This window comes from Hemiscyllium ocellatum, chromosome 39 (genome assembly GCF_020745735.1).
Source record: "Hemiscyllium ocellatum isolate sHemOce1 chromosome 39, sHemOce1.pat.X.cur, whole genome shotgun sequence".
Lineage (NCBI taxonomy): Eukaryota > Metazoa > Chordata > Chondrichthyes > Orectolobiformes > Hemiscylliidae > Hemiscyllium > Hemiscyllium ocellatum.
In genome coordinates, this window is record NC_083439.1 from 14,541,362 (window position 1) to 14,568,874 (window position 27,513).

A 27,513-nucleotide genomic window follows, 5' to 3' on the forward strand; every position below is an offset into this window, starting at 1 on the left:
GGACAGTGCTGAGCTGGAAGTTTGGAACTAGGTGGGGGAAGGGGAAATGAGGAAACTGTTGAAGTCCACGTTAATGCCCTGGGGTTGAAGTGTTCCGAGGCGGAAGATGAGGCGTTCTTCCTCCAGGCGTCTGGTGGTGAGGGAAGGGCTTTTGCCCGAAATGTCGATTTCGCTGCACTTTGGATGCTGCCTGAACTGCTGTGCTCTTCCAGCACCACTAATCCAGAATCAGGTTTCCAGCATCTGCAGTCATTGTTTTTACCTCCATGATTAATTGTGCTCACCTGTATCGTCACAAGTCTTCCTGAGCACCTTTACTTTCCTCTATTACAACACTCTTTAAAAATTATTTGACCGAGCCTTTGGTCATCTGGACTAGTATTTTCAGAAGTATCATGTTTTGTTTTATAGCACTCAGCTGGAGTGTTGTGGGGTGTTTAATTATTTTAAAGAGGCTATATAAATGTAAGTTGTTATTTTTCTGTTGCATCTCTACTTATGCAAGTAATCTCAGTCCTTATTTCAGTGATCAGACATCCTGTGATGAATTGTTAAGAAGGATATAGGTTCAGCATTCATAATGAAAAAAGTTGTTGTTTGGAGGCGGATTCAACTTGAGGTCACAATGAAGATCTACAGGAAAGTTCAATGAGATAGCAAGCAGGAAGAGTTGTTGCAGCTCATGTCTAGACGACTAAATAGCTGCATTATTTTACCAATGCTTCTTCCAATGTTGAACTATTGATTTGAATTAACTGCCTCTGCTTATTTGTAATGCATTGGGCACGCTACAGGCATTTACATAGCCATTCAGCGTACATAGCATTAGCCGCTCAGTTAAAAATGTGAATATTCAGCAACAGCCTGATTGCAAGCCTCACTGCACCACCATGCTTCAGGAAGAACACGCTGTCACGAAGCACAGGTTGCCTAGAGGAGTCAAGCTTCTAGTTCCAGATGTGGCTTGGTTTGTATGGACTATTTAGTATGTGTCCTACAATCAATAAACCATGGAATGCACCCCCTTCGGGTTGAATCAGTATGGCTGGCATGGTGGCTCAGCAATTAGCACTGCTGCCTCACAGCACCAGGGACCTGGGTTCGATTCCAGCCTCGCGTGACTGTCTGTATGGAGTTTGCATATTCTCCCCGTGTCTGCGTGGGATTCCTCCGGGTGCTGCAGTTTCCTCCCAAAGTCCAAAGACATGCAGGTCAGGTGAATTGGCCATGCTAAATTGCCCGTAGGTTTGGTGCTAGATTAGAGGTTGGCATGAAGTAATAGGATAGTGTAGGTATGATGGACTGAATGGCCTCCTTCTGTGCCTTTACAATTCCAGGATTCTGTGAAATAATTGAAAGAAGGAATTGGATGAGAAAAGAAAATAAGAGAACCATTGACACAAAACAGATTTTTTAATTGTCTGACATCTCTCGCCTCCAAAAAGGCTTCACTTTATTAGATTCCCTACAGTATGGGAACAGGCCCTTCGGCCCGACAAGTCCACACCAACCCTCCGAAGAGTAACCCACCCAGACCCATTTCCCTCTGACTAACACACCTAAGCTATGTAAAAACAAGGACTGCAGATGCTGTAAACCAGAGTCTAGATCAGAGTGGTGCTGGAAAAACACAGCAGGTCAGGCAGCATCCAAAGAGATTTTCCTGCTCCTCGGTGGTGCATTCCAGTCCCTTGCAATGTGCTGTGTGTGAAAAAAAACAATATTTCCCACATCACTCTTCCTTCATTTGCGCATCACTTTTAATATATGCCCTCTTGTTCTCTCCCCTTTTATGAGCGACTTTTATGAGCGACCGGAGAGACTTGTGTTTTCGGGAGAAGTACACTGAATTATTTTATTTTCCTCTTTCCTATCCACCAGCAGAGGTGTTTTAATTTTTCTTGTTTCTTTTCCTTTTTGCAATTGGCTGTAGAATGCACAACACCCCAAACCCTTTATTTGTACAGCTCATTCCTTAAATGATCACCAACAAACTGTCTTTAGGGTTGATGAAGGCACAATGAGGTAAAGTTAGTGCCTAGCAAATACAAGTTTTGTTTTCTATCTGAACTATGATTTTAAAGAGATTTAAATCAAATGGAGGCTTAGCTAAGCCTGAAGTCTTGCTTTGTTATCACTACAGATAGAATCCATAGAATCCTACAATGTGGAAGCAGGCCATTCAGCCCGTTGAGTCTGCACCAATCCACTGAAGAGCATCCCTCTCAGACCCACTCCCTGCTTGGTTTCTGTACCCCTGCATTTCCCATGGCTAATCCACCTAGCCTGCATACCTTTGAACTGTGGGAGGATGCTGGAGCACCCAGAGGAAACCCATGCAGACACGGGGAGAATGTGCAAACTCCACACAAACAGTTGCCCGAGGCTGGGATTGAACCTGGGTCCCTGAGTCTGTGAGGCGACAGTGCTAACCAGACATAGCAGATATACTCAATATTAACAGCAGACTGCTTCTTCTAAGACTGAAGCAAAATACTCAGATTCCAGAGGTACTATTTTGAGAAGCTGCAGGAGCTTCGGCTATGTGACATGCCTATTAAGGAGTCAGTTTCAACTCAACAATCAGTTTCTATTTCTCTGGCCAGCACTATTGTTCATTTGTTTGAGATCAAAGGTGAACCTGTTAATGCCACTTAATGCATAATGATTTTCAATAACAACACCATACACACACACACACACACACACACACACACACACACACACACACACACACACACACACACACACACACACACACACACACACACACACACTTCATCTGCTAGTCTTTTGGACTTGTGGATTGCAAGACTCACACAATGCAAACATTTAACATTGAAAGAGAATGATATCTGAGTTCTCTCTTAGTAAATGTTGATTGGACTCCCTGAGATTGTGGTCAGTTTGCTGCTTGCAAGTTGCAATGACCAAGTTTTAGACCAGCAAATATCATTTTAAGGATAAAGTATTCCTTCTTAAACAAATTATGATCATTCTTTATGTCTCATCGATACAGCAATTGGGAACTGAAGAATGAGATTGTTTGGGGCCACAATTCTGACAGAATGTTTGAAGCCAGTCACAGTACAATCTGTCATAGAATGGGCAGAATAGTTCTATCTGCATTAATATCTGAATTTAATCATTCTTTGCAACTTGTTAAAAATGTTTTTCTTGATCAGGTTTTTCGGGTATGAGACATCAATTGCACTAAAACAATTATCAAAGGGAATTGATCTACAGACAATTCCTCATTCCTGTGAGCCCATTCCTGAGATTGGGAAACGTCATTGAAAGGATTCCAAATGCCCAGGATGACTCTAAAACCTGCCCAGAATTTCATTATAATAAATTCCTGGATTCAGATTGAAATGCATTGTATTTATTCAGAACTTCCTACAAAGTGAAATACTTCCTTTCTTCCTATTTATCTTTTCTGTTCAGAGAGAAAAAGAAGAATTTGCATTTCTATAGTGTCTTTCATGGATTTAAGATGTTCCAGGAATTTTAATGAAATGTTATTGAAAAATAGTTACTGTTGTAATGTAGGCAGCTGAAGAAACCAAATGGTGGACACCAAATTCCTCAAACAGTGATGAGACATTCTCTTTTAGTGGTGGAATTGTGTGGGGAAAAAATGTTGGCCTGGATGCCTCTCCTGCTGCTTTGCAAAAAAAAATACTGAAAATCTTTATATCTCTCAGTGAGGACAGATGGACCTTAGTTTGCTGTGCTATCTGAGAGACAAGGCTTAGACAGTAAAACACTCTCAGTTTGTCATGTGTTCTAGTCTCCAGAGTGGGATTTAGAAGCAATACGTGTCTCGCTGAACCAAGGCTTACAGTAACAGTTAAGATAATAAATGTATGGAAAAGGTTCATCTGGAATGCTACCTTAAAACAGGCAACAGGACAAGAGGATGCTGGGTTCAAACTATTAAAGATAATGACAAGGATGATAAATGAGGTTTCTCTTCATGCACAGACTGATCAACACTTGGAACGAATCTACAGACAAAGTGGTGCAGGGAAGATGCCTCAAATCATTTAATGAACAAACAAAGGCAGCGATGGGGAAACACTGGGCTATGGTGAATTAAGATGGATGGATTCCTTTGACAAGGTGTTGCACAGGAGGCTGCTGAGTAAGATGAGGACCTGTGGTGTTCGGGGCAAGGTGCCAGCATGGATAGAAGATTGGCTGTCTGGCAGAAAAAGCACAGCAGGTCAGGCAGCATCTGAGAAACAAGAGAATCGATGTTTCGGGCAAAAGCCCTTCCTGCTCCTCAGATGCTGCCTGACCTGCTGTGCTTGCCAGCAAAACACTCTTGACTCTGCTCTCCAGCATCTGCAGTTCTCACTTTCTCCTGTCTGGCAGAGAGTGAGGAATAAAAGGGTCCTTCTCGAGATCAGAGCTGGTGACAAACGGTGTTCCACAAAGGTCAGTCTTGGGATCACAACTTTTCACTTTATACATTAATGATCTAGATGAAGGAACTGAGGGCATCCTGGCTAAATTTCCAGATAATACAAAGTAGCATTGAGGTAACAGGATGGCTACTGAAGGATTTTGACAGGTTAGGAGAGTTGGCAAAGAAGTGGCAGATGGAGTGGGAAAGTGTGAGGTCATGCACTTTGGAAGAATAGAAGCGTGGACAATTTTATAATTGGAGAGAAAATTTAGAAGTCTGAAATGTAAAGGCACTTGAGAATTCTAGTCCAGGATTCTCTCAAGGTAAACTTGTAGGTTGAGTCAGTAATTAGAAAGGCAAATGCAATGTTGACATTTATTTTGAGAGGACTTCAATATAAACAACAGGGATGTACTTCTGAAGCTCTTATAAAGCTCTGGACAAAACTCATTTGGGGTATTGTGTATAGTTTTGGGCCCCATATCTGATATCCCCATATGCACTGATCCTGGAGTGTGTTCAAAGGAGGTTTATGAGAATGGTCCCAGGAATGAAACGCTCAACATATGAGGAATGCTTGAGGATTCTAGGATTACACTCAATGGAATTTAGAAGGATGAGGGGGATCTAATTGAAATTTACAGAATACTGAATGACCAGGACAGAGTGGCTGTTGGGAAGGTGTTTCCATTGGTAGGAGAGACTAGGACCCGAGGACACAGGCTTAGAATAAAGAGAAGACCTTTTAAAACAGAGGTAAGGAGAAACTTCTTCAGCCAGAGAGTGGGGAATCTATGGAATTCATTGCCACAGAAGGCTGTGGGGGCCAGGTTATTGAGTATATTGAAGGTTTGTGCAAAGATTTGTAGCTCGGGTGCTCGTTGTTGTGGTTCTGTTCGCCAAGCTGGAAGTTTTTGTTGCAAACGTTTCGTCCCCTGGCTAGGCAACATCATCAGTGCTCTAGAGCCTCCTGCGAAGCACTTCTTTGATGTTTCTTCCGGCATTTAGTGGTCTGTCCTTGCTGCTTCCGGGTGTCAGTTTCAGCTGTCCGCTGTAGTGGTTGATATATTGGGTCCACGTCGATGTGTTTGTTGATGGAGTTTGTGGATGAATGCCGTGCCTCTAGGAATTCCCTAGCTGTTCTCTGTCTGGCTTGTCCTATGATAGTAGTGTTTTCCCAGTCAAATTCATGTTGCTTGTTGTCTGCGTGTGTGGCTACTAGGGATAGCTGGTCGTGTCGTTTTGTGGCTAGTTGATGTTCATGTATGCGGATTGTTAGCTGTCTTCCTGTTTGTCCTATATAGTGTTTTGTGCAGTCCTTGCATGGTATTTTGTAAACTACATTAGTTTTGCTCATGTTGGGTATCGGGTCCTTTGTTCTAGTGAGTTGTTGTCTGAGCGTAGCTGTTGGTTTGTGTGCCGTTATGAGTCCTAAGGGTCGCAGTAGTTTGGCTGTCAGTTCTGAAACGCTCCTGATGTGTGGTAATGTGGCTAGTCCTTTTGGTTGTGGCATGTCCTCGTTCCGTGGTCTGTCTCTTAGGCATCTGTTGATAAAGTTGTGCGGGTATCCGTTTTTGGCGAATACCTTGTATAGGTGTTCCTCTTCCTCTTTTTGCAGTTCTGGTGTACTGCAGTGTGTTGTGGCTCTTTTGAATAGTGTCCTGATGCAGCTTCGTTTGTGTGTGTTGGGGTGGTTACTTTCATAGTTTAGGACTTGGTCTGTGTGTGTTGTTTTCCTGTGTACCCTTGTGGTGAATTCTCCGTTCGGTGTTCTCTGTACTATCACGTCTAGGAATGGGAGTTGGCTATCCTTTTCTTCTTCTCTCGTGAATCGGATTCCTGTGAGTGTGGCGTTGATGATCCGGTGTGTTTTTTCTATTTCCGTGTTTTTCATGATTACAAACGTGTCATCGACATATCTGACCCAGAGTTTGGGTTGAATTTGTGGTAGGGCTGTTTGTTCTAACCTTTGCATAACTGCCTCTGCTATGAGTCCCGAGATTGGTGATCCCATGGGTGTTCCGTTGATTTGTTCGTATATCTGATTGTTGAATGTAAAGTGTGTAGTGAGACACGTTTGTAATCATCAAAAACACGGAAATAGAAAAAACACACCGGATCATCAACGCCACACTCACAGGAATCCGATTCACGAGAGAAGAAGAAAAGGATAGCCAACTCCCATTCCTAGATGTGATAGTACAGAGAACACCAACATAGAATTCACCACAAGGGTACACAGGAAAACAACACACACAGACCAAGTCCAAAACAATGAAAGTAACCACCCCAACACACACAAACAAAGCTGCATCAGGACACTATTCAAAAGAGCCACAACACACTGCAGTACACCAGAACTGCAAAAAGAGAAAGAGGAACACCTATACAAGGTATTCGCCAAAAACGGATACCCGCGCAACTTTATCAACAGATGCCTAAGAGACAGATCACGGAACGAGGACATGCCACAACCAAAAGGACTAGCCACACTCCCATACATCAGGAGCATTTCAGGACTGACAGCCAGGCTACTGAGACCCTTAGGACTCATAACGGCACACAAACCAACAGCCACGCTCAGACAACAACTCACTAGAACAAAGGACCCGATACCCAACATGAGCAAAACTAATGTAGTTTACAAAATACCATGCAAGGACTGCACAAAACACTATATAGGACAAACAGGAAGACAGCTAACAATCCGCATACATGAACATCAACTAGCCACGAAACGACACGACCAGCTATCCCTAGTAGCCACACACGCAGACAACAAGCAACATGAATTCGACTGGGAAAACACTACTATCATAGGGCAAGCCAGACAGAGAACAGCCAGGGAATTCCTAGAGGCACGGCATTCATCCACAAACTCCATCAACAAACACATCGACGTGGACCCAATATACCAACCACTACAGCGGACAGCTGAAACTGACACCCGGAAGCGGCAAGGACAGACCACTATAAATACCGGAAGAAACATCAAAGAAGCGCTTCGCAGGAGGCTCCAGAGCACTGATGATGTCGCCTAGCCAGAGGACGAAACATTTGCAACAAAAACTTCCAGCTCAGCGTACAGAACCACAACAGTATATTGAAGACGAAGATAGATAGGTTCTTGATTCTCAGGGAATCAAGGGTTACGAGGAGAAAGTGGGAGAATGGGGTTGAGGAGCTTATCACCCATGATTGAATGATAGAGCAGATTCGATGGCTGAATGGCCTAATTTCTGCTCCTATGTCTTATGATCTTATGGACTCTTTTAGTATCTTCTGATTTCTGAAGAAGGAGACCATCAGGTGTGTTTATAGGGAGAAGTTTGAGAGGTACAGTGTGAAGGTCAGATTCACATCTCAAAACAGAGAAGGCGAGTGGAAAAATAGTAACATCCTATTCATAATAATTCGCAGATGCAACTTGTCTACTAAATGAATTAGAGTCATAGAGATGTACAACATTGAAACAGACCCTTCGGTCCAACCCGTCCATGCCGACCAGATATCCCAACCCAATCTAGTCCCACATGCCAGCACCCAGCCCATATCCCTCCAAACCCTTCCTATTCATATACCCAGTAAAAAGTGAGGTCTGCAGATGCTGGAGATCAGAGCTGAAAATGTGTTGCTGGTTAAAGCGCAGCAGGTTAGGCAGCATCCAAGGAAAAGGAAATTTGACGTTTCGGGCCAGAGCCCTTCATCAGGAATGAGGAGAGGGTGCCAGGCAGGCTAAGATGAAAGGTAGGGAGGAGGGACTTGGGGGAGGGGCGATGGAGATGTGATAGGTGGAAGGAGGTCAAGGTGAGGGTGATAGGCCGGAGTGGGGTGGGGGCGAAGAGGTCAGGAAGAGGATTGCAGGTTAGGAGGGCGGTGCTGAGTTCAAGGGAATCGACTGAGACAAGGTGGGGGGTGGGGAAATGAGGAAACTTGAGAAATCCGAGTTCATCCCTTGTGGCTGGAGGGTTCTCAGGCGGAAGATGAGGCGCTCTTCCTCCAACCGTCGTGTTGTTATGTTCTGGCGATGGAGGAGTCCAAGGACCTGCATGTTTTGGTGGAGTGGGAGGGAGAGTTAAAGTGTTGAGCCACGGGGTGGTTGGGTTGGTTGGTTCAGGCGTCCCAGAGGTGTTCCCTGAAGCATTCTGCAAGTAGGCGGCCTGTCTCCCCAATATAGAGGAGGCCACATCGGGTGCAGCGGATGCAATAGATGATGTGTGTGGAGGTGCAGGTGAATTTGTGGCGGATATGGAAGGATCCCTTGGGGCCTTGGAGAGAAGTAAGGGAGGAGGTGTGGGCGCAAGTTTTGCATTTCCTGCGGTTGCAGGGGAAGGTGCCGGGAGTGGAGGTTGGGTTGGTGGGGGGGTGTGGACCTGACGAGGGAGTCACGAAGGGAGTGGTCTTTGCGGAACGCTGATAGGGGAGGGGAGGGAAATATATCCCTGGTGGTGGGGTCCGTTTGGAGTTGGCGGAAATGACGGTGGATAATACACTGTATACGGAGGTTGGTGGGGTGGTAGGTGAGAACCAATGGGGTTCTGTCTTGGTGGCGGTTGGAGGGGCGGGGCTCAAGGGCGGAGGAGCGGGAAGTGGAGGAGATGCGGTGGAGGGCATCGTCGATCACGTCTGGGGGGAATCTGCGGTCCTTGAAGAAGGAGACTGGGGGCCTCCTTCTTCAAGGACCGCAGATTCCCCCCAGACGTGATCGACGATGCCCTCCACCGCATCTCCTCCACTTCCCGCTCCTCCGCCCTTGAGCCCCGCCCCTCCAACCGCCACCAAGACAGAACCCCACTGGTTCTCACCTACCACCCCACCAACCTCCGCTGTCCACTACACCTCCAATTTTGGTGTCATCTGCAAACTTACTAACCTTACGCTCACGTCCAAACCATTTATGTAAATGACAAGAAGTAGAGGGCCCAGTACCGATCCTTGTGGCACTCCACTGGTCATAGGCCTCCAGTCTGAAAAACAATCCTCCATCACCACTCTCTGACTTCTACCTTTGAGCCAGTTCTGTATCCAAATGGCTAGTTCTCCCTGTATTCCATGAGATGTAACCTTGCTAATCAGTCTCCCATGGGGAACCTTGTCGAACGTCTTACTGAAGTCCATATAGATCACATCTACCGCTCTGCCTTTAATAATCCTCTTTGTTACTTCTTCAGAAAACTCAATCAAGTTTGTGAGACATGATTTCCCATGCACAAAGCCAATGTGACTATCCCTAATCAGTCCTTGCCATTCCAAATACATGTACATCCTGTCCCTCAGGATTCCCTCCAACAACCTGCCCACCTCCGAGGTCAGGCTCACTGATCTGTAGTACCCTGGCTTTTGAAACAGTGGCACCATGTTTGCCAACATCCTGTCTTCTGGCACCTCACCTGTGACTATCGATGATATAAATATCTCAGCAAAAGGCCCAGCAATCACTTTTCTAGGTTCCCACAGAGTTCTTGGGTACACCTGATCAGGCCCTGGGGATTTGTTCACTTTGTGGGCGGCACGGTGGCACAATGGTTAGCACTACTGCCTCACAGCGCCTGAGACCCGGGTTCAATTCCCGACTCAGGCGACTGTGTGGAGTTTGCACGTTCTCCCCGTGTCTGCGTGGGTTTCCTCCGGGTGCTCCGGTTTCCTCCCACAGTCCAAAGATGTGCGGGTCAGGTGAATTGGCCATGCTAAATTGCCCACAGTGTTTAGGTAGGGGTAAATGTAGGGGTATGGGTGGGTTGCACTTCGGCGGGTCGGTGTGGACTTGTTGGGCCGAAGGGCCTGTTTCCACACTGTAAGTAATCTAATCTAATCTTTAACCATTTCAAGACATCCAGCACTTCCTCCTCTGTAATCTGGACATTTTGCAAGATGTCACCATCTATTTCCCTACAGTCTATATCTTCCATATCCGATTGAAGATTTGTAGCTCGGGTATCCGTTGTTGTGGTTCTGCTCGCCGAGCTGGAAGTTTTTGCTGCAAACGTTTCGTTCCCTGGCTAGGGAACATCATCAGTGCTGTTGGAGCCTCGTGTGAAGCGCTGCTTTGATGTTTCTTCCGGTATTTATATTGGTTTGTTCTTGCCGTTTCCGGGTGTCAGTTTCAGCTGTAGTGGTTTGTATATGGTGTCCAGGTCAATGTGTCTGTTGATGGAGTTTGGGGATGAATGCCACGAGAAGAGGAAAAGGATAGCCAACTCCCATTCCTAGACGTGTTAGTAGAGAGAACACCCAACGGAGAATTCACCACAAGGGTACACAGGAAACCAACACACACAGACCAAGTCTTAAACTATGAAAGTAACAACCCCAACACACACAAACGAAGCTGCATCAGGACACTATTCAAAAGGGCCACAACACACTGCAGTACACCAGAACTGCGAAAAGAGGAAGAGGAACATCTATACAAGGTATTCGCCAAAAACGGATACCCACGCAACTTTATCACCAGATGCCTAAGAGATAGACCGAGGAACGAGGACATGCCACAACCAAAAGGACTAGCCACTCTACCATACGTCAGGAGCGTCTCAGAACTGACAGCCAGACTACTGTGACCCTTAGGACTCATAACAGCACACAAGCCAACATCCACGCTCAGACAACAACTCACTAGAACAAAGGACCCAATACCAGCATGAGCCAAACTAACGTAGTTTACAAAATACCATGCAAGGACTGCACAAAACACTATATAGGACAAACAGGAAGACAGCTAACAATCCGCATCCATGAACATCAGCTAGCCACAAAACGACACGACCAGCTATCTCTAGTAGCCATACACTCAGACAACCAGCAACATGAATTTGACTGGGAAAACACCACTATCATAGGACAAGCCAGACAGAGAACAGCTAGGGAATTCCTAGAAGCATGGCATTCATCCCCAAACTCCATCAACAGACACATTGACCTGGACACCATATACAAACCACTACAGCTGAAACTGACACCCGGAAACGGCAAGAACATCCATCAACAGACACATCGACCTGGACCCCACATACAAATCACTGCAGCTGAAACTGACACCCGGAAGCGGCAAGAACAAACCAATATAAATACCGGAAGAAACATCAAAGCAGCGCTTCACACGAGGCTCCAACAGCACTGATGATGTTCCCTAGCCAGGGAACGAAACGTTTGCAGCAAAAACTTCCAGCTCGGTGAGCAGAACCACAACTTCCATATCCTTTCCCACAGTAAATTGTCATAGAATAATAGAAATCATGACAAAATGGGGTGTTTATCCCACAGGTATTCCTGTAGGAGGATATTGTTCTCCTAGTTAGGTCCATCAAGGATTTTATTTCCCAAATGCCTAACTTCTAGATTTGTTTCCCTTGCATATTCTGTGTGGGATTCTCCTCCAGCAGGGTTGACACCAGGTGGGTTGTCCTCTTGGCTGTTGATATACTCATGGCAGGGCTTTGACTATTTAATTCCATGTTGGTGGTTTTAATCCTTGGAGTGTCCTCACTTGCATTTATAACTATGCTCCTTGCAAGGAATGGGTAAATGCTGCAAGCCAATTATTGAGGAAATTGCCAGCTTCATCTCTGCATGCATTCTGGAGTTCTTACAGTTCCACACTTCCCACTGTTAGTTACATTGCTCGTCACGTCTGAAACAAAATCCTGACATTCATTCCCAAATTGCTCTCTGTATTTACCACAGATCAAGGGCCATGTTTGTTGTGTATTTGTACTGTTGAAACGTAACTGATTTTTGAATCATCAATCTAATATTACACAGAAGTTTACAAATAGGCAGTCGGGTATCAGTGTGCTGCTACTGACAGGAGAGTTCCAATAGCCTGAGGGACAGTGTCAACAGAGAGAACAGAGAAACTGGAGAAATTTTATTTTATTTGTGATTTTCTATTGAAAAAGGTCAAAAAGCGGTGAGGGTTGAAGCAGAAGTATGTTACAGGGAAAGAAAATGGAACATGAGGCTCTTCTGAATTTTGTGATAAGGCAGATTAGCTGGGAGGAGAGGGTGAATGAAACTTTACTCTGCATGTAACTTGTGTTGTACCTGAGCTGGGAGTGCTTGGCTGGACAGTGTTTGGGGAGTTTTACCTTCTATCTCATTCCAACTACAGTATTCCACCACCAACTTCTAAACTCATGACCTTTACCATCACCAAAGTCAAGGGCAGTAGATACATGGAAACATCATCTGCCAAGTCATACACCATCCTGACATGCAACTGTATCATTGTTCCTTCTTTGTCACTGATTTAAAGTACTGGAATTACTCTTCTAACACATGGTAATGACTAATTCCCTTCTTAACTCCTTTCCTAAAAGGTGGTAATGAGCTATCTTCCAGAACAGCTCAACTCCTTAGATATACTTACACCCCAAGGCATGGAGCCATTCCAGAAGTTAGCTTATTACCACCTTTTCTAGGTTAAAAATCACACAACACCAGGTTATAGTCAACAGATTTATTTGGAAGTATAAGCTCCTTCTAAATAAACCTGTTGGATTATAATCTGGTGTTGTGTGAGTTTTAACTTTGTCCACCCCAGTCCAATACTGGCTCCACACCATTTCCAGGGTAAATAGAGATGGGCAATAAACACTGGCCCAGGCCAATGATGCCCACAATCTATGAATGAATAAAAAAGACTGGGAATACTTAAACCGGGAATACCTTTACTGGAATTTGGTGCCTGAAATGGAACTGCACACTTTCGTAATGTTTGACCCTGAACAGCTTGATGAAGCTAAGGTTCAAAAAGGTGAGTTAAGTGTATGTTTGGGCAATGGGAGAAAGATAGGATAGGGATTCTCCTCATCCCCGAGGAGTAATCCAGCACCACATTCTGAATAAGTGGGATTATCTTGTCCAACTCTACATTTTTTAAAACAAAATCCAGTCTGTTCAGGACAGTCAGATTTCAGTTGATCTTCAGGAAGAACCTGTCGCACTGATTGCTATCTCCTTGCTTCTCAGGGCTCGCGGGCCAGATGCGATGATTCTAGTGGATGGGCAGCCACGACTGAAAGGGGAAATGAGCATCTCTCAGATGTTAAACATCGCCACGCAGATCGCATCCGGTATGGTGTACCTGGCCTCACAACACTTTGTTCACAGGGATCTGGCCACTCGCAACTGCCTGGTTGGAGGAAACGTGCAGGTTAAAATTGGAGATTTTGGAATGTCAAGAGATGTCTACAGTACAGATTATTACAGGGTAGGTTCCTCATTGACAATGGGTTAACACTGTGGACACATTGTTTATAAGAATTAAAGACAAGTGCATCATTCACTCTTATTCGATAAGTTATTTCTATTTTTTTATAGGACAGATCACCACAGCTTTGGCTTTCCATTGTGCCACAGCCTCTAGACTTCCCCATCCTGTTCAGCACAAATGTCACTACAGTTATACGTTCCTGTTTCAACATGAGTTATGATAAACAACACCATCCGGTTTCTCACCCATTGTCACTGATGCTCTCTGTGAAGAGCCACCCAGCTCCTGTTCCCTGACTCCATTCCCACTAAAGCACTGACTGGCTAACATTCCTAAACTGACATTGCAAGTACTTTTGTCTCTCCATATGCCACCTGCTTCCATTTCAAAACCACGAAGCCCTTCCCAAAGAATACTGATGGCCGGCCTGCTGTTGTTGCCAATTACTACCACATCTTTCAAATTTGCATCCTGTTCAAAGTCCTTAAACATGCTATGACATCCCAAACTCATTCCCACTTCTCCCAAAACTCACTGCTTGCATCTCTCCATCGTGATTTGACCACACTGCCAAATAGTCAATATCAAAGCGATGGGTACATTTCTCAATGACTGTGAGCAAGCAATGTTTCTTTTCATGACAAAGCTAACAACTGTATTGTCACCTATTGTCCAGCTCAATGCCACTGTAACTGTCGTCTCTTAATCAGCAACAGCTTCCCTTTCCACCTTTTCACCATAGTGCCTGCTGTTCAGCATAGATCTATCCATGACAGGGTAATTTTCCTCAACTACAGGCAGTCCCTCATTAACATCATTCACAGGCTTTTGATCCATTTCTACACATGCATTGGTGACACCTAAATCTATCTTATCACCAATTTGGTACAGCCTCTGTGTTGTCAGACTATTTGTTTGATCCATTCTTGGCAGAAGTATAATTTCTGCAGATCAAATATTGGAAAGAGCTAAGTCATTGCCTCAGGCTCCACAAGCAAACTAATTCTCTTTTCCTGACCACTTTATCAGGCTGAATCAGTCTGTTTCTAGTTTCAACACTGAGCTGAGATTCTGATTCCACTTTCTCTCCATCACCAAAACAGTCAACTGCCGCCTTCATAATAATCCACATCATTCTATAATAATCCACATCACTGCATAATAATCCACATCATTCTATAATAATCCACATCACTGCATAATAATCCACATTATTCTATAATAATCCACATCACTGCATAATAATCCACATACTCTATAATAATACATATCACTGCATAATAATCCACACCATTCCATAATAATCCACACCACTCCATAATAATCCACATCATTCTATAATAATCCACATCACTGCATAATAATTCACATTATTCTATAATAATCCACATCACTGCATAATAATCTACATACTCTATAATAATACATATCACTGCATAATAATCCACACCATTCCATAATAATCCACATCATTCTATAATAATCCACATCACTGCATAATAATCCACATCATTCTATAATAATCCATATCACTCTATATTAATCCACACCACTCTATAATAATCCACATTACTCCATAATAATCCACATCATTTTATAATAATCCACATCAATGCATCATAATCCACATACTCTATAATAATCCACATTACTCCATAATAATCCACACCAGTCTATAATAATCCACATCATTCTATAATAATCCACATCACTCTATGATAATCCACATTACTCCATAATAATCCACATCATTCTATAATAATCCACATCACTCTATGATAATCCACAGCACCTTATAATAATCCACATCATTCTGTAATAATCCATATCACTCTATAATAATCCACACCACCCCATAATGATCCACATCACTCTATAATAATCCATGACACTCCATAATAATCCACATACTCTATAATAATCTACATCACTCTGTAAGAATCCACATTACTCCATAATAATTCATACCACTCTATAATAATCCACAACACTCTATACTAATCCTCATCACTCCATAACGATCCACATCATTCCATAATAATCACATCAGGCCATAATAATCTATGTCATAACAGAATAATCCAAGTCATTCTACAATAATCCGCATCATTTTTGTAATAATCCACATCACTCTAAAATAATCCATATCACTGCATGTGAATTCACAACATTCAATAGTAATCCACATCATTCCATAATAATCCACATCATTCAAAAATCATCCACGCCATTCTATAATAAACCACATCAGTCTATATTAGCCCATGTAACTCCATAATAATCCACGTCATTCTATAGTAATCCACATCACTCTATAAGATCCACATCACTCCATAATAATCCACATTGCTTGATAATAATTCATATCATCCCATAATGATCCACATCACTCTAAAGTAATCCACATCACTCTATAATAATCCATATCACCCCATAATAAACCACAGCACTCTATAATGATCCACATCATTGTATAATAATTCACATCACCCCATAATGATCCACATTACTCTATAATGATCCACATCACCCCATAATAATCCACATTACTCTGTAATATTCCACATAACTCTATAATAATCCACATCATGCTATAATTATCCACATTACTCCATAATGATCGACATCACCCTATAAAATCCACTTCGTGCTATAATAATCCACATCACTCTATAATAATACACATCATTTCATAATTAAGCACGTCACTCTATAATAATCCACATCACTCTATAATAATCCACATCACTCTATAAAAATCCACATAACTCCATAATGATCCACATTACTCTATAACAATTCACATCACTCTATAAAAATCCACATCCCTCCACAATAATCCACTAATTCCATAATTAACCATATCAGTCTATAATAATCCATATCAGTCTATAACAATCCACATCACTCGATAATGATTCACATCACTCTATAATAATCTATATCACTCCATAATAATTCACATCACTATATAATAATCCACATCACTCCATAATGATCAACATTACTCTATAATGATGCACATCATTCTATAATAATCCACGTCACTCCATAATAATCCACATCACTCTAAAATAATACATATCACTCCATAATGATCTACATCACTCAATACTGATTCACATCACTCCATAATGATCCACATCACTCTATAATAGTGCACATCACTCCATAATGATCCATGTCACTCTATAATACTCTACATCATTCCATAATAATCCACATCACTGTATAATAATCAACATCACTCTATAATAATCCACATCACTCTATAATACTCTACATCGCTCCATAATAATCCACATCACTCTGTAAAGATCTACATCATTGTATAATAATCCACAGCACTCCATATACCCCCACTTCATTCACTGACAATGCCAGAGCTCATGTGAGCAGTCTATTATTCTCCAACATCTGTCAACTTCAGGCCACCCAAACTCTGAATGAATATACAATCTCTAACACCAAGTTCATCACTCTCATGCTGATCCACACACTGGCTTCCAGTTTCCAAAAGACCTCTGATTTGAAATTCTTATTCTTGTAATTTCACAAAAATACGCTTCTTTGTAACTGCCTGCATCCTTATAATCAGCCTTATGCTCTCTGATTCTGGCCTCTTGTAAATCCACTATCTCATTCCCCCACAATTGACAAGTATGCCTTCGGACATTGAGGCTATGCTCTTGGATTCACTGGTTAAACTGTTGTACCATTCTACCTTTAATTCCTTCTTTGCCTCGTACCTTTGGCCACCGTTCATAATAACTGCTTCTTTGGCCAGGCGTTTCATTTTTTAAAGTCTTTTTTTTATCTCTATGAGGTGTCCAGTGATATTTGCCTTATACTAAAGGCCCAATATAAATCTAAATATTGGCCATGTGTTGTTACAGGTTAGCTCCCACAGCTAGCATAGATTGCTATAGGGTAGATGTCTCATCAATATTAATTTCAACCTCTCTATTTCCCTTTAAAAGGTTCTGATTATGCTTTTGCACCCAGCAGTTCATTCAGATTTCACCAAAAACATTCACCGCTGCAGGATCTGTCGTAATGCATTAGCATAGATTGCCAAGGCGGTTGTGCTCCAGTACTTGTGGGATACTGGCAAATGAGATCGGGGCAATTGGAATGGGTGCATGCTGAATTGCTAAACGGCAAGTTCCAATAGGTCCCTGTAAGAACACGATGCCAGGGAGCATGTCAATATCTTATTTTGTGTCACCAGATCTGGGGAAGAAAATTCTGAAACCGTTCGAATGAAGGAATTTCTCCTCCTCATTCTGAAGTGATCAGCTCCTTATCCGAAGACTGTATAGTCACTTTGTGGTTTCCCAGCCAAGGAATACATTTGGGATTTAAGGTTGCATCATTGTTTTTCAGTGGCTGAGAATACCAGAGTTGAAGACTCTCAGGTCTGGCATGGGAGTTCATCCTGAAGAAGAATTTAACTGTTTATCTGACTCTCCAAATGCTTCTGGCCGACCTGCTGGGCTTCTCCAGTATTTTCTACTTGTATTTCAAGCCCAGCATGCCACTGATGAAATAGATTTCTCAGAATAGAATGAAGACACTGAATCGAAAGGAATAACTGCTTCAAGTGATCATCAGTCTAAGGGCATTTTATTTAGTTTCATGTTGAAATCATTGCATCAACTGTTGCTGCCCAGTCTACTTACCAGTCTTAACAGGAACCTAGATAACTCTGAATCACATATCACTAGGGTATCCCTTAACAACTGTCTCCCTAAAATTAAATGATAGCTCATGATTGAAGCTCATAAATATTAGTTTCACTGGCGCATGAAAGATGTATTCATTGAAACAAATCAACGATAGTGAATCTTTGGCTTCGCATTGTGCTTTTTTGCTGTAAAATCAATTACAGGGTATTTGACACTAACTGGGACCCAGATCATTTCACAATTGTAAGTTACCACGGGAAGATTTAATTATTCCAGGATTTATTAGATACTGCAGCCCACGCTATCACAAAACAAAGACCTGTTGCTACCGTCATGCACAAAATTCCGCAGAAAGAATCATGTTTGAAGCCAGTGGGTGCCTTGGGTTCCCAAGTGCTCATTTCTTCAGAGTTTTATCTTGTTTATTCTTTAAATAATTTTAAATTCTGTGATATATCTTAAGAACCCTGCGGTGCCTGTGGTCAGGAAGAGATGGACACTTTGAAACCGAAGTAATGCATCTTCTCACCAGTTATGAACAGCACTTTTGTATTCTCTCTTGAGATGTGGGTATTGATGGACCCACATTTATTGCCCATCTCCAGTTGCCCTTCATAAGGTGGCAATGAGCTGCCTTCTTCAACCGCTGCAGGCCACATACTGTAGGTTCTTGCACAATGCTTTTAGGGAGGGAATTCGAGGATTTTAACCCAACAAAAGTGAAGGAATGGAGGTGAGAGACTTGGAGGGCGTCTTTCAGATGGTGGTGTTCCTATGTGTGTGTTGTCCTTATTCTTCTAGATGGAAGCGATTGTAGGTTTGGAAGGTGCTGTCTAAGGAGCCTGAGTGAATTCTGCAATGCATCTTGTAGATAGTACACAGTGTTGCTAATGAGTGTTGGTGGTGGAGGGAGTGAATGGCTTGGTAAATCTTAGGCTGAAGTGTCTACTTAATTCAGTTCCGACAAAGTCCGTGGGGAATTGTTACAACATTGTTGTGCAGTAAAGGCAAAGTCACCATTCTCTCAGAGGACCATGGGGCTTCCCTTGAGAGAGAGAGAGAGAGAGAGAGAGAGAGAGAGAGAGAGAGAGAGAGAGAGAGAGAGAGAGAGAGAGAGCGAGAGAGAGACTGGTAAGTATTGAACCTGAAGATCGGCATGCCACGGGTGAAGTTGAGAAGTTGGGATTTTCATGAAACCTGAACTGTATAACCCCATTCAAAACCTTTTTCTGGTCCTCCTCAGTCCGATGATCCATGAGGATAAAATTATTGTTAATACCATTGGCTCACACTTTGTCATAATGTACCTTCATGCAGTTTTTCTCTCTCCTCTGATGAATAGCAGGGAAGTGACATCAAAACTAATTAACAAGCCTAATGAAGACTTGAACCCAGAGCTTCTGGCCTAGAGAAAGGGACACTGCCACTGAGTCACAATGCTAAAAAAGTCAGATACACATGAATTTGATTTGGGCACTGTACTTTCCCCTTGCAACTCAGAAGTCAGCCCAGGCCTGCCCAAAAGGGAATCAAACTATGCTGCCCATGGGACACTGAGCCACCATATAAAAATCCCCCTATGGGGGAGTAATTTGTACGGTCCCTTCGGGAAGCCCAAGGGTTTAAGAAAAGAAAGTGGGGCCCTCTTGAGGGAGGAACTGTGCTTGTTGTTGAAGGTAAGCACCACTATTGGGACATAATTTTTTTTCTCAATCTCATCAATGTCTAATTTGTATTTTATTAAACTTCGGCCAATAATCCTGCTTGCCAGGCTGATTGAGAGGTTTATAAGACCCCTCAGTTTGAAGAGATTAATGAAAGACTCAGACAAACTCAGAGATTCTTGCTCTGTCGATTACCAATTCAGAGACACAAATCCCATCAATATCACTATCTCTTCCCATGCTGAAGCTGTTAAGTCTGCTTCCCATGCAACTGATGTAAATGTTGCAAGCATCGAGAATAAGAGAAAGGAGGCAGCTTTTCACTAAACTGTGTACATTGGGATTTGTGAAACACCACTTTGGGTTACTGCATCACTCGAACCTCTATTCCATTCTGATTTATAGTAACCTTGATTAAACATCACCCATTACATGCAACCCAATTTTCTCATATTTAACAATGTTTCTCTATAAACAGTTGTGTTTGCACATCCTGTGAACTGATTAATGACACTGATGTTAGAAGCAAAAACATTACTTGCAATTTATCACCTGTCACTTGGTCAACAATTGCAGCTGGGATTCTTTTCCACGTCCTCAAGTCAACTCTGTTTTCATCTCTCTCCATTACCCAGGAAGACCATAAGTTTCTCACACGTTGCTAAGATTTTTGCTTTACTTACTAGCTCCAGTAGTAAATTCTATAGCCTCATACACAGTGGAGATGTGCATGGCATGTTTCTTTTACACACAGGGTGGTGGGTGCCTGGAATATGTTGTCAGTGGAGGTGATCAAAGCGCGTACAATAGCAACATTTAAGAGGCATTTAGACCGGCATATGAACAGGCAGGGATATCGCCCACCTGCAGGGAGATTCCCTCCTTCAGGGCATTGTGAGTCAATCTATAGCACATGAACTGTGGCTGTTCATAGGTTCGTAAGATGTAGGAGCAGGTTTAGGCCATTCGACCCATCGAGTCTGCTCTGCAATTCAATCATGGCTGATGTGTTCCTCACCCCCAATTTCCTGTTTTCTCTCTATGTCCCTTCAACCCATTACCAATTAAAAACCTGTCTAACTCCTCCCTAAATTTACTCACTGTCCCAGCATCCACCGCACTTTGGGGTAGCAAATTCCACAGATTCACAACCCTTTGGGAGAAGTAGTGTCTCCTCAGCTCTGTTTGAAATTTGCTACCCGATCTCCTAAGACTATGAACTCTCATCCTAGAATGCCCAACAAGAGGAAGCATCTGCTCCACATCGAGCTTATCCACACCTTTTATCATCTTGAATACCTGAATTTGATCTCCCCTCATTCTTCTAAATTTCAGAGAGTATAGGCCCTTAAACTATTCAATCTCTCTTCATACGACAAAACCCCTCATTTTTTTAGATTAGATTACTTACAGTGTGGAAACAGGCCCTTCGGCCCAACAAGTCCACACCGACCCGCCGAAGCGCAACCCACCCAGACCCCCTATATTTACCACTTACCTAACACTACGGGCAATTTAGCATGGCCAATTCACCTGACCAGCACATCTTTGGACTGTGGGAGGAAACCGGAGCACCCGGAGGAAACCCACGCAGACACGGGGAGAACGTGCAAATTCCACACAGTCAGCCGCCTGAGTCGGGAATTGAACCCAGGTCCCTGGCTCTGTGAGGCAGCAGTGCTAACCACTGTGCCACCGTGCCAATTAATATCTCTGGTATTAATCTAGTGAACCTCCTGTGAACTGCCTCCAATGCCACTACATCTTGCCTCCAATAAGAGGACCAAAACTGTGCACAATACTCCAGGTGCAGTCTCACCCATACCTTGTATAGATGGAACTATACTTCCTTACCTTTATATTCTATTATCTGCTGTACCTGGATGCTAGCTTTCTATGACTCATGAATAAGTACACCTTGATTCCTCTGCACTGGAGCACCCCTAAGTCTCTCCCCATTAAGATAATAGGTGGCCTTTCCACTTCTTCAATCCAAATACATGACCTTACACTGATCCACATTAAACTCCATCTGCCACATTTTGGCCCACTCTCTTTCCCAATCTATATCCAATTGTAACATTCTTATTTCCTCATTGCAATTTACTGTGTCGCATTGTCCACAAATGTGGTGATAGAGCCTTCGATCCCTGTACCCAAGTCATTAATGGAGATTGTAAATGGCTGGGGTCCAAAGACTGAACCCTGTGGCACCACACTAGTTACATCTTGCCACCCAGAAAAAAAATTATCCTGACTTTGTCTTCTGTCCAGCGTCTGTTGAAGAAGGTACCATCTTCTCAAGCAGCACCTAGGGAGGGGAAAAACATGTGAGCCAGCAAGTGACATCCATGACCCATGAGTGAATAGGGAAAAAAACGAGTGGGATTAGTTTAGAATGGCATCATGTTGAGCCAAAGAACCTGTTCCTACTTAATGTAAAATCTTACATTCATGCCTCTGTCCAGTTGATAACGAGAAACTGTCTCTTTCTATTGGTATTTTTCTCTGTGCCTTCAAAGGTTTAAGCAAATTTTCCGATAATTTTCCTATTTCCTCCTTCTTTTGGGTCCCAGAACATGCGGTTGCCTCCAAGCTCTCGATCAATTTCTCCTAAAATTCCTTGCCTGTCCAGCCTCTGCCAACATGGCTCTGCTAAGCTGCTCATTGCACAGAATCTGCTTTGAACTAATCATGAGTTACGTGCTGAGCAGTTATGGTGCTTTGTCAGACAGTCGATAAAGAGAACTTTGTTCGACCAGGCGGGTGGTCATTAGAATTTGGAAGAATGAGAGGAGATGTGGTTGAAATGTGTAACAGGACTGGGCAGACTACACACAGGGAGAATATTTCCCCTGGACTGGGTCACGGTCTCAGGATAAGAGGTGGGCCACTTAGGGCTGAGATGAGGAATCATTTCTCTACTCAGAAGATGGGTAACCTATGGAATTCGCTACCACACAACGCTGTGGAGGCTGAGTCACCGTGTATAATGAAGAAAGAGATTGATCATTTTTAAGTTAAAAATCACACACCAGGTTATAGTCCAACAGGTTTAATTGGAAGCACACTAGCTTTCAGAGTGACGCTCCTTCATCAGGTCACCTGATGAAGGAGCATCGCTCCGAAAGCTAGTGTGCTTCCAATTAAACCTGTTGGACTATAACTTGGTGCTGTGTGATTTTTAACTTTGTACACCCCAGTCCAACACCGGCATCTCCAAATTATGATAATTTTTTAGATATTGTTATGGACCAGGCCAAACCCACACAAAACATATTGAGGAGATGGCCTTGACCCTAATTTTTATTTTATTTCAAAGCAATGTGTAAGGCACTGCATTCTAGATGTGATTCGATTGACCAAACTATGATGCTTTAAGCAAGATGCACTTTATTCTTACACCACGGATAAAACACAAACAAAAAAAAAATTGGCTTTAACTAAAGGTAAAAAATTACCTTTAACTCGATTGAAATATTTAATAAAATAATATATTATTTAACTACAACTCATCAACTGTTCCAATATAGCAGCATCCCATAAACACACCCCTGACAAAAGCAAATTTAACAAAACAGGTTTTCTGCACTTGTAGTCGCCTCCAGTCCTGGAGAAAGAACCCCAATTGAATGAACCCAGCAGCAGACGGAGAATGCAAGCTTTTTGCAGCAGCAGAGAACAGGACAGAAAAACGTCTCTCTTAAAGGCACAACTTCTCACAATATTAAAGGATATAGAGAGAAAGCAGGACTGTGACATTAAGATAGAGGATCAGCCATGATTATATTAAGTATTCTGGGTAATCCAAGTTGGAGGACGGGAAATATTTCTGGCTGTAACAGCTGCTACTTTACGGAGGTATTTTAGGTGTGGAGGTGATTTCCTCGAATTGCAGGAGCAGCAATTACTGCTGTTGCATTGTTTTGGAACTTTGGAAAAAAAAGTCAAACAACAGCAGCTTTAAAAGGGAGAAGAGCAGACAAAGGAAGCACATGGTGATGTCAGTGCAGGAGAGAGAGAGAGAGAGAGAACTGGCACAGTTACTGCCTTTGTTGTTTTTGAGTTCATGTATCACTGGACATTAGAGTGCATCTGGGAAAATTAACAAACAGTGAATGTCACAACTAATCTTGAAGGAACCGGTTCACAGCACAGAGACAGATAAGTTAATCATTGTTTTAAATCTGTCCAATAGAAAGGCTGCAATAGAGAGTACAGTGGGTTCTGTCTTGATTATATGTTTTGGGAGATAAGTCTCTTGATTAAAATTAAAACATAAGCCATAACTATTAATTTAACCTGGTTTGTAGAGGAATAGGACGGTGTTATTTTCTGGGTCTGTAGATTGTGAAGGAGCAAAAATGGCCTTTGCAGTGAGGTGTACTTCTTATCAGATATGGGAGTTTAAAGAGAGTTTAAGGGTTACTGCGGATTATATCTGCCATAAATGCTGTTGGATGTGAATCTTATCAGATCTTTAGAATCTGATTGAAGATCTTATCAGATCGAGTGGATCGGTCGGAGAGACAGATAGAAGCAATGAGGAATTTGCAACAGCAACAGTATGTGGTGGACGGCAGTTATAGGAAGGGGGAAAGTCTCAAATACAGTCACATAGATGGGTTAACTCCAGGAAGGGTGAGAGAGGTCAGCACCTAGGGCTGTTTTGTGGATATACCCATTTCAAAAAGGTATGTTGTTTTGGAAAATATCGGGGGTGATGGATTCTCAAGGGAATATAGCATGAACAGCCAAGTTTCTGGTATTGAGACTGGCTCTAATGTAACGAGGGAAACGTCGGCTTCCAAGAGATCAATTGTGTTAGGGGATTCTGTAGTCCAAGGTACAGACAGACATTTCTGTGGCCAGCAGAGAAAAAGCAGAATGGTGTGTTGTTTCCCTGGTGCCAGGATCAAAGATGTCTCAGAGAGGGTGCAGAATGTTCTCACGGGAGAGAGGGGTCAGCAAGAGGTCATTGTCCACATTGGAACCAATGATATAGGAAGGGAAAATGTTGAGATTCTGAAGGGAGATTACAGAGAGTTAGGCAGAAATTTAAAAAGGAGGTCCTCAAGGGAAGTGATATCTGGAGGTGGTGAGGAAAGAGATCGATCTGAGGCGGGTACAGTTGAGAACAGAAATGAGTCAAACAGTCAGGGCAGGCAGGGACAAGGTAGGACTAATAAATTAAACTGCATTTATTTCAATGCAAGGGGCCTAACAGAGAAGGCAGATGAACTCAGGGCATGGCTAGGAACATGGGACTGGGATATCATAGCAATTACAGAAACATGGCTCAGGGATGGGCAGGACTGGCAGCTTAATGTTCCAGGACGCAAATGCTACAGGAAGGATAGAAAGGGAGGCAAGAGAGGAAGGGGAGTGGCATTTTTGATAAGGCATAGCATTGCAGCTGTGCTGAGGGAGGATATTCCCGGAAATACATCCAGGGAAGTTATTTGGATGGAACTGAGAAATAAGAAAGGGATGATAACCTTATTGGGATTGTATTACAGACCCCCTAATAATCAGAGGGATATTGAGAAACAAACTTGTAAGGAGATCTCAGCTATCTGTAAGAATAACAGGGTAGATATGGTAGGGGATTTTAACTTTCCAAACATCGACTGGGTCTGCCATAGTGTTAAAGGTTTACATGGAGAGGAATTTCTTTAGTGCGTACAAGACAATTTTCTGATTCAGTATGTGGATGTACCTACTAGAGAAGGTGCAAAACTTGACCTACTCTTGGGAAATAAGGCAGGGCAGGTGAATGAGGTGTCAGTGGGGGAGCACTTTGGGGCCAGTGATCATAATTCTATTCGTTTTAAAAAAGTGATGGAAAAGGATAGACCAGATCTAAAAGTTGAAGTTCTAATTTGGAGAAAGGCCAATTTTGACGGTATTAGGCAAGAATTTTCGAAAGCTGATTGGAGGCAGATGTTCACAGGTAAAGGGACGGCTGGAAAATAGGAAGCCTTCAGAAATGAGATAACAAGAATCCAGAGAAAGTATATTCCTGTCAGGGTGAAAGGGAAGGCTGGTAGGTATAAGGAATGCTGGATGACTAAAGAAATTGAGGGTTTGGTTGAGAAAACGAAGGAAGCATATGTCAGGTATAGACAAGATAGATCGAGTGCATCCTTAGAAGAGTATAAAGAAAGTAGGAATATACTTAAGAGGGAAATCAGGAGGGCAAAATGGGGACATGAGATAGCTTTGGCAAATAGAATTAAGGAGAATCCAAAGGGTTTTTACAAATATATTAAGGACAAAAGTGTAACTAGGAAGAGAATAGGGCCCCTCAAAGATCAGCAAGGCAGCCTTTGTGTGGAGCCACAGAAAATGGGGGAGATACTAAATGAGTATTTTGCATCAGTATTTACTGTGGAAAAGGATATGAAAGATATAGACTGTAGAGAAATAGATAGTGACATCTTGCAAAATGTCCAGATTACAGAGGAGGAAGTGCTGGATGTCCTGAAATGGTTAAAAGTGGACAAATTCCCAGGACCTGATCAGGTGTACCCAAGAACTCTGTGGGAAGCTAGAGAAGTGATTGCTGGGCCTCTTGCTGAGATATTTGTATCATCAATAGTCACAGGTGAGGCGCTGGAAGACTGGAGATTGGCTAACATGGTGCCACTGTTTAAGAAGGGCGGTAAAGACAAGCCAAGGAACTATAGACCAGTGAGCCTGACCTCAGTGGTAGGCAAGTTGTTGGAGGGATTCCTGAGGCACAGGATGTACATGTATTTGGAAAAGCAAGGACTGATTAGAGATAGTCAACATGGCTTTGTGCGTGGGAAATCATGTCTCACAAACTTGATTGAGTTTTTTGAAGAAGTAACAAAGAAGATTAATGAAGGCAGATCAGTAGATGTGATCTATATGGACTTCAGTAAGGCGTTCGACAAGGTTCTCCATGGGAGACTGTTTAGCAATATTAGATCTCATGGAATACAGGGAGAACTAGCCATTTGGATACAGAACTGGCTCAAAGGTAGAAGACAGAGGATGGTGGTGGAGGGTTGTTTTTCAGACTGGAAGCCTGTGACCAGTGGAATGCCACAAGGTTCGGTGCTGGGTTCTCTACTTTTTGTCATTTACATAAATGATTTGGATGTGAGTGTATGGGGTACAGTTAGTAAGTTTGCAGATGACACCAAAATTGGAGGTGTAGTGGACAGTGAAGAACGTTACCTCAGATTACAACAGGATCTGGACCAGATAGGCCAATGGGCTGAGAAGTGGCAGGTGGAGTTTAATTCAGATAAATGTGAGATGCTGCATTTTGGGAAAGCAAATCTTAGCAGGACTTGTACACTTAATGGTAAGGTCCTCAGGAGTGTTGCTGAACAAAGAGACCTTGGAGAGCAGGTTCATAGCTCCTTGAAAGTGGAGTCGCAGGTAGATAGGATAATGAAGAAGGCATTTGGTATGCTTGTCTTTATTGGTCAGAGTATTGAATACAGGAGTTGGGAGATCATGTTGCGGCTGTACAGCACATTGGTTAAGCCACTGTGGGAG

General features: G+C 42.8%; 1 protein-coding gene across 1 annotated transcript in view; it reads left to right on the forward strand.

The window, feature by feature from the left end:
- Nucleotides 1-27,513, forward strand: part of LOC132834137 (NT-3 growth factor receptor-like) — a 771,032-nt gene that overhangs the window by 719,059 nt on the left and 24,460 nt on the right. The window contains exon 15 of the mRNA XM_060852772.1: nucleotides 13,385-13,625. Coding sequence (XP_060708755.1) covers nucleotides 13,385-13,625 — 241 coding nt within the window. The remainder of the gene's footprint in view (nucleotides 1-13,384; nucleotides 13,626-27,513) is intronic.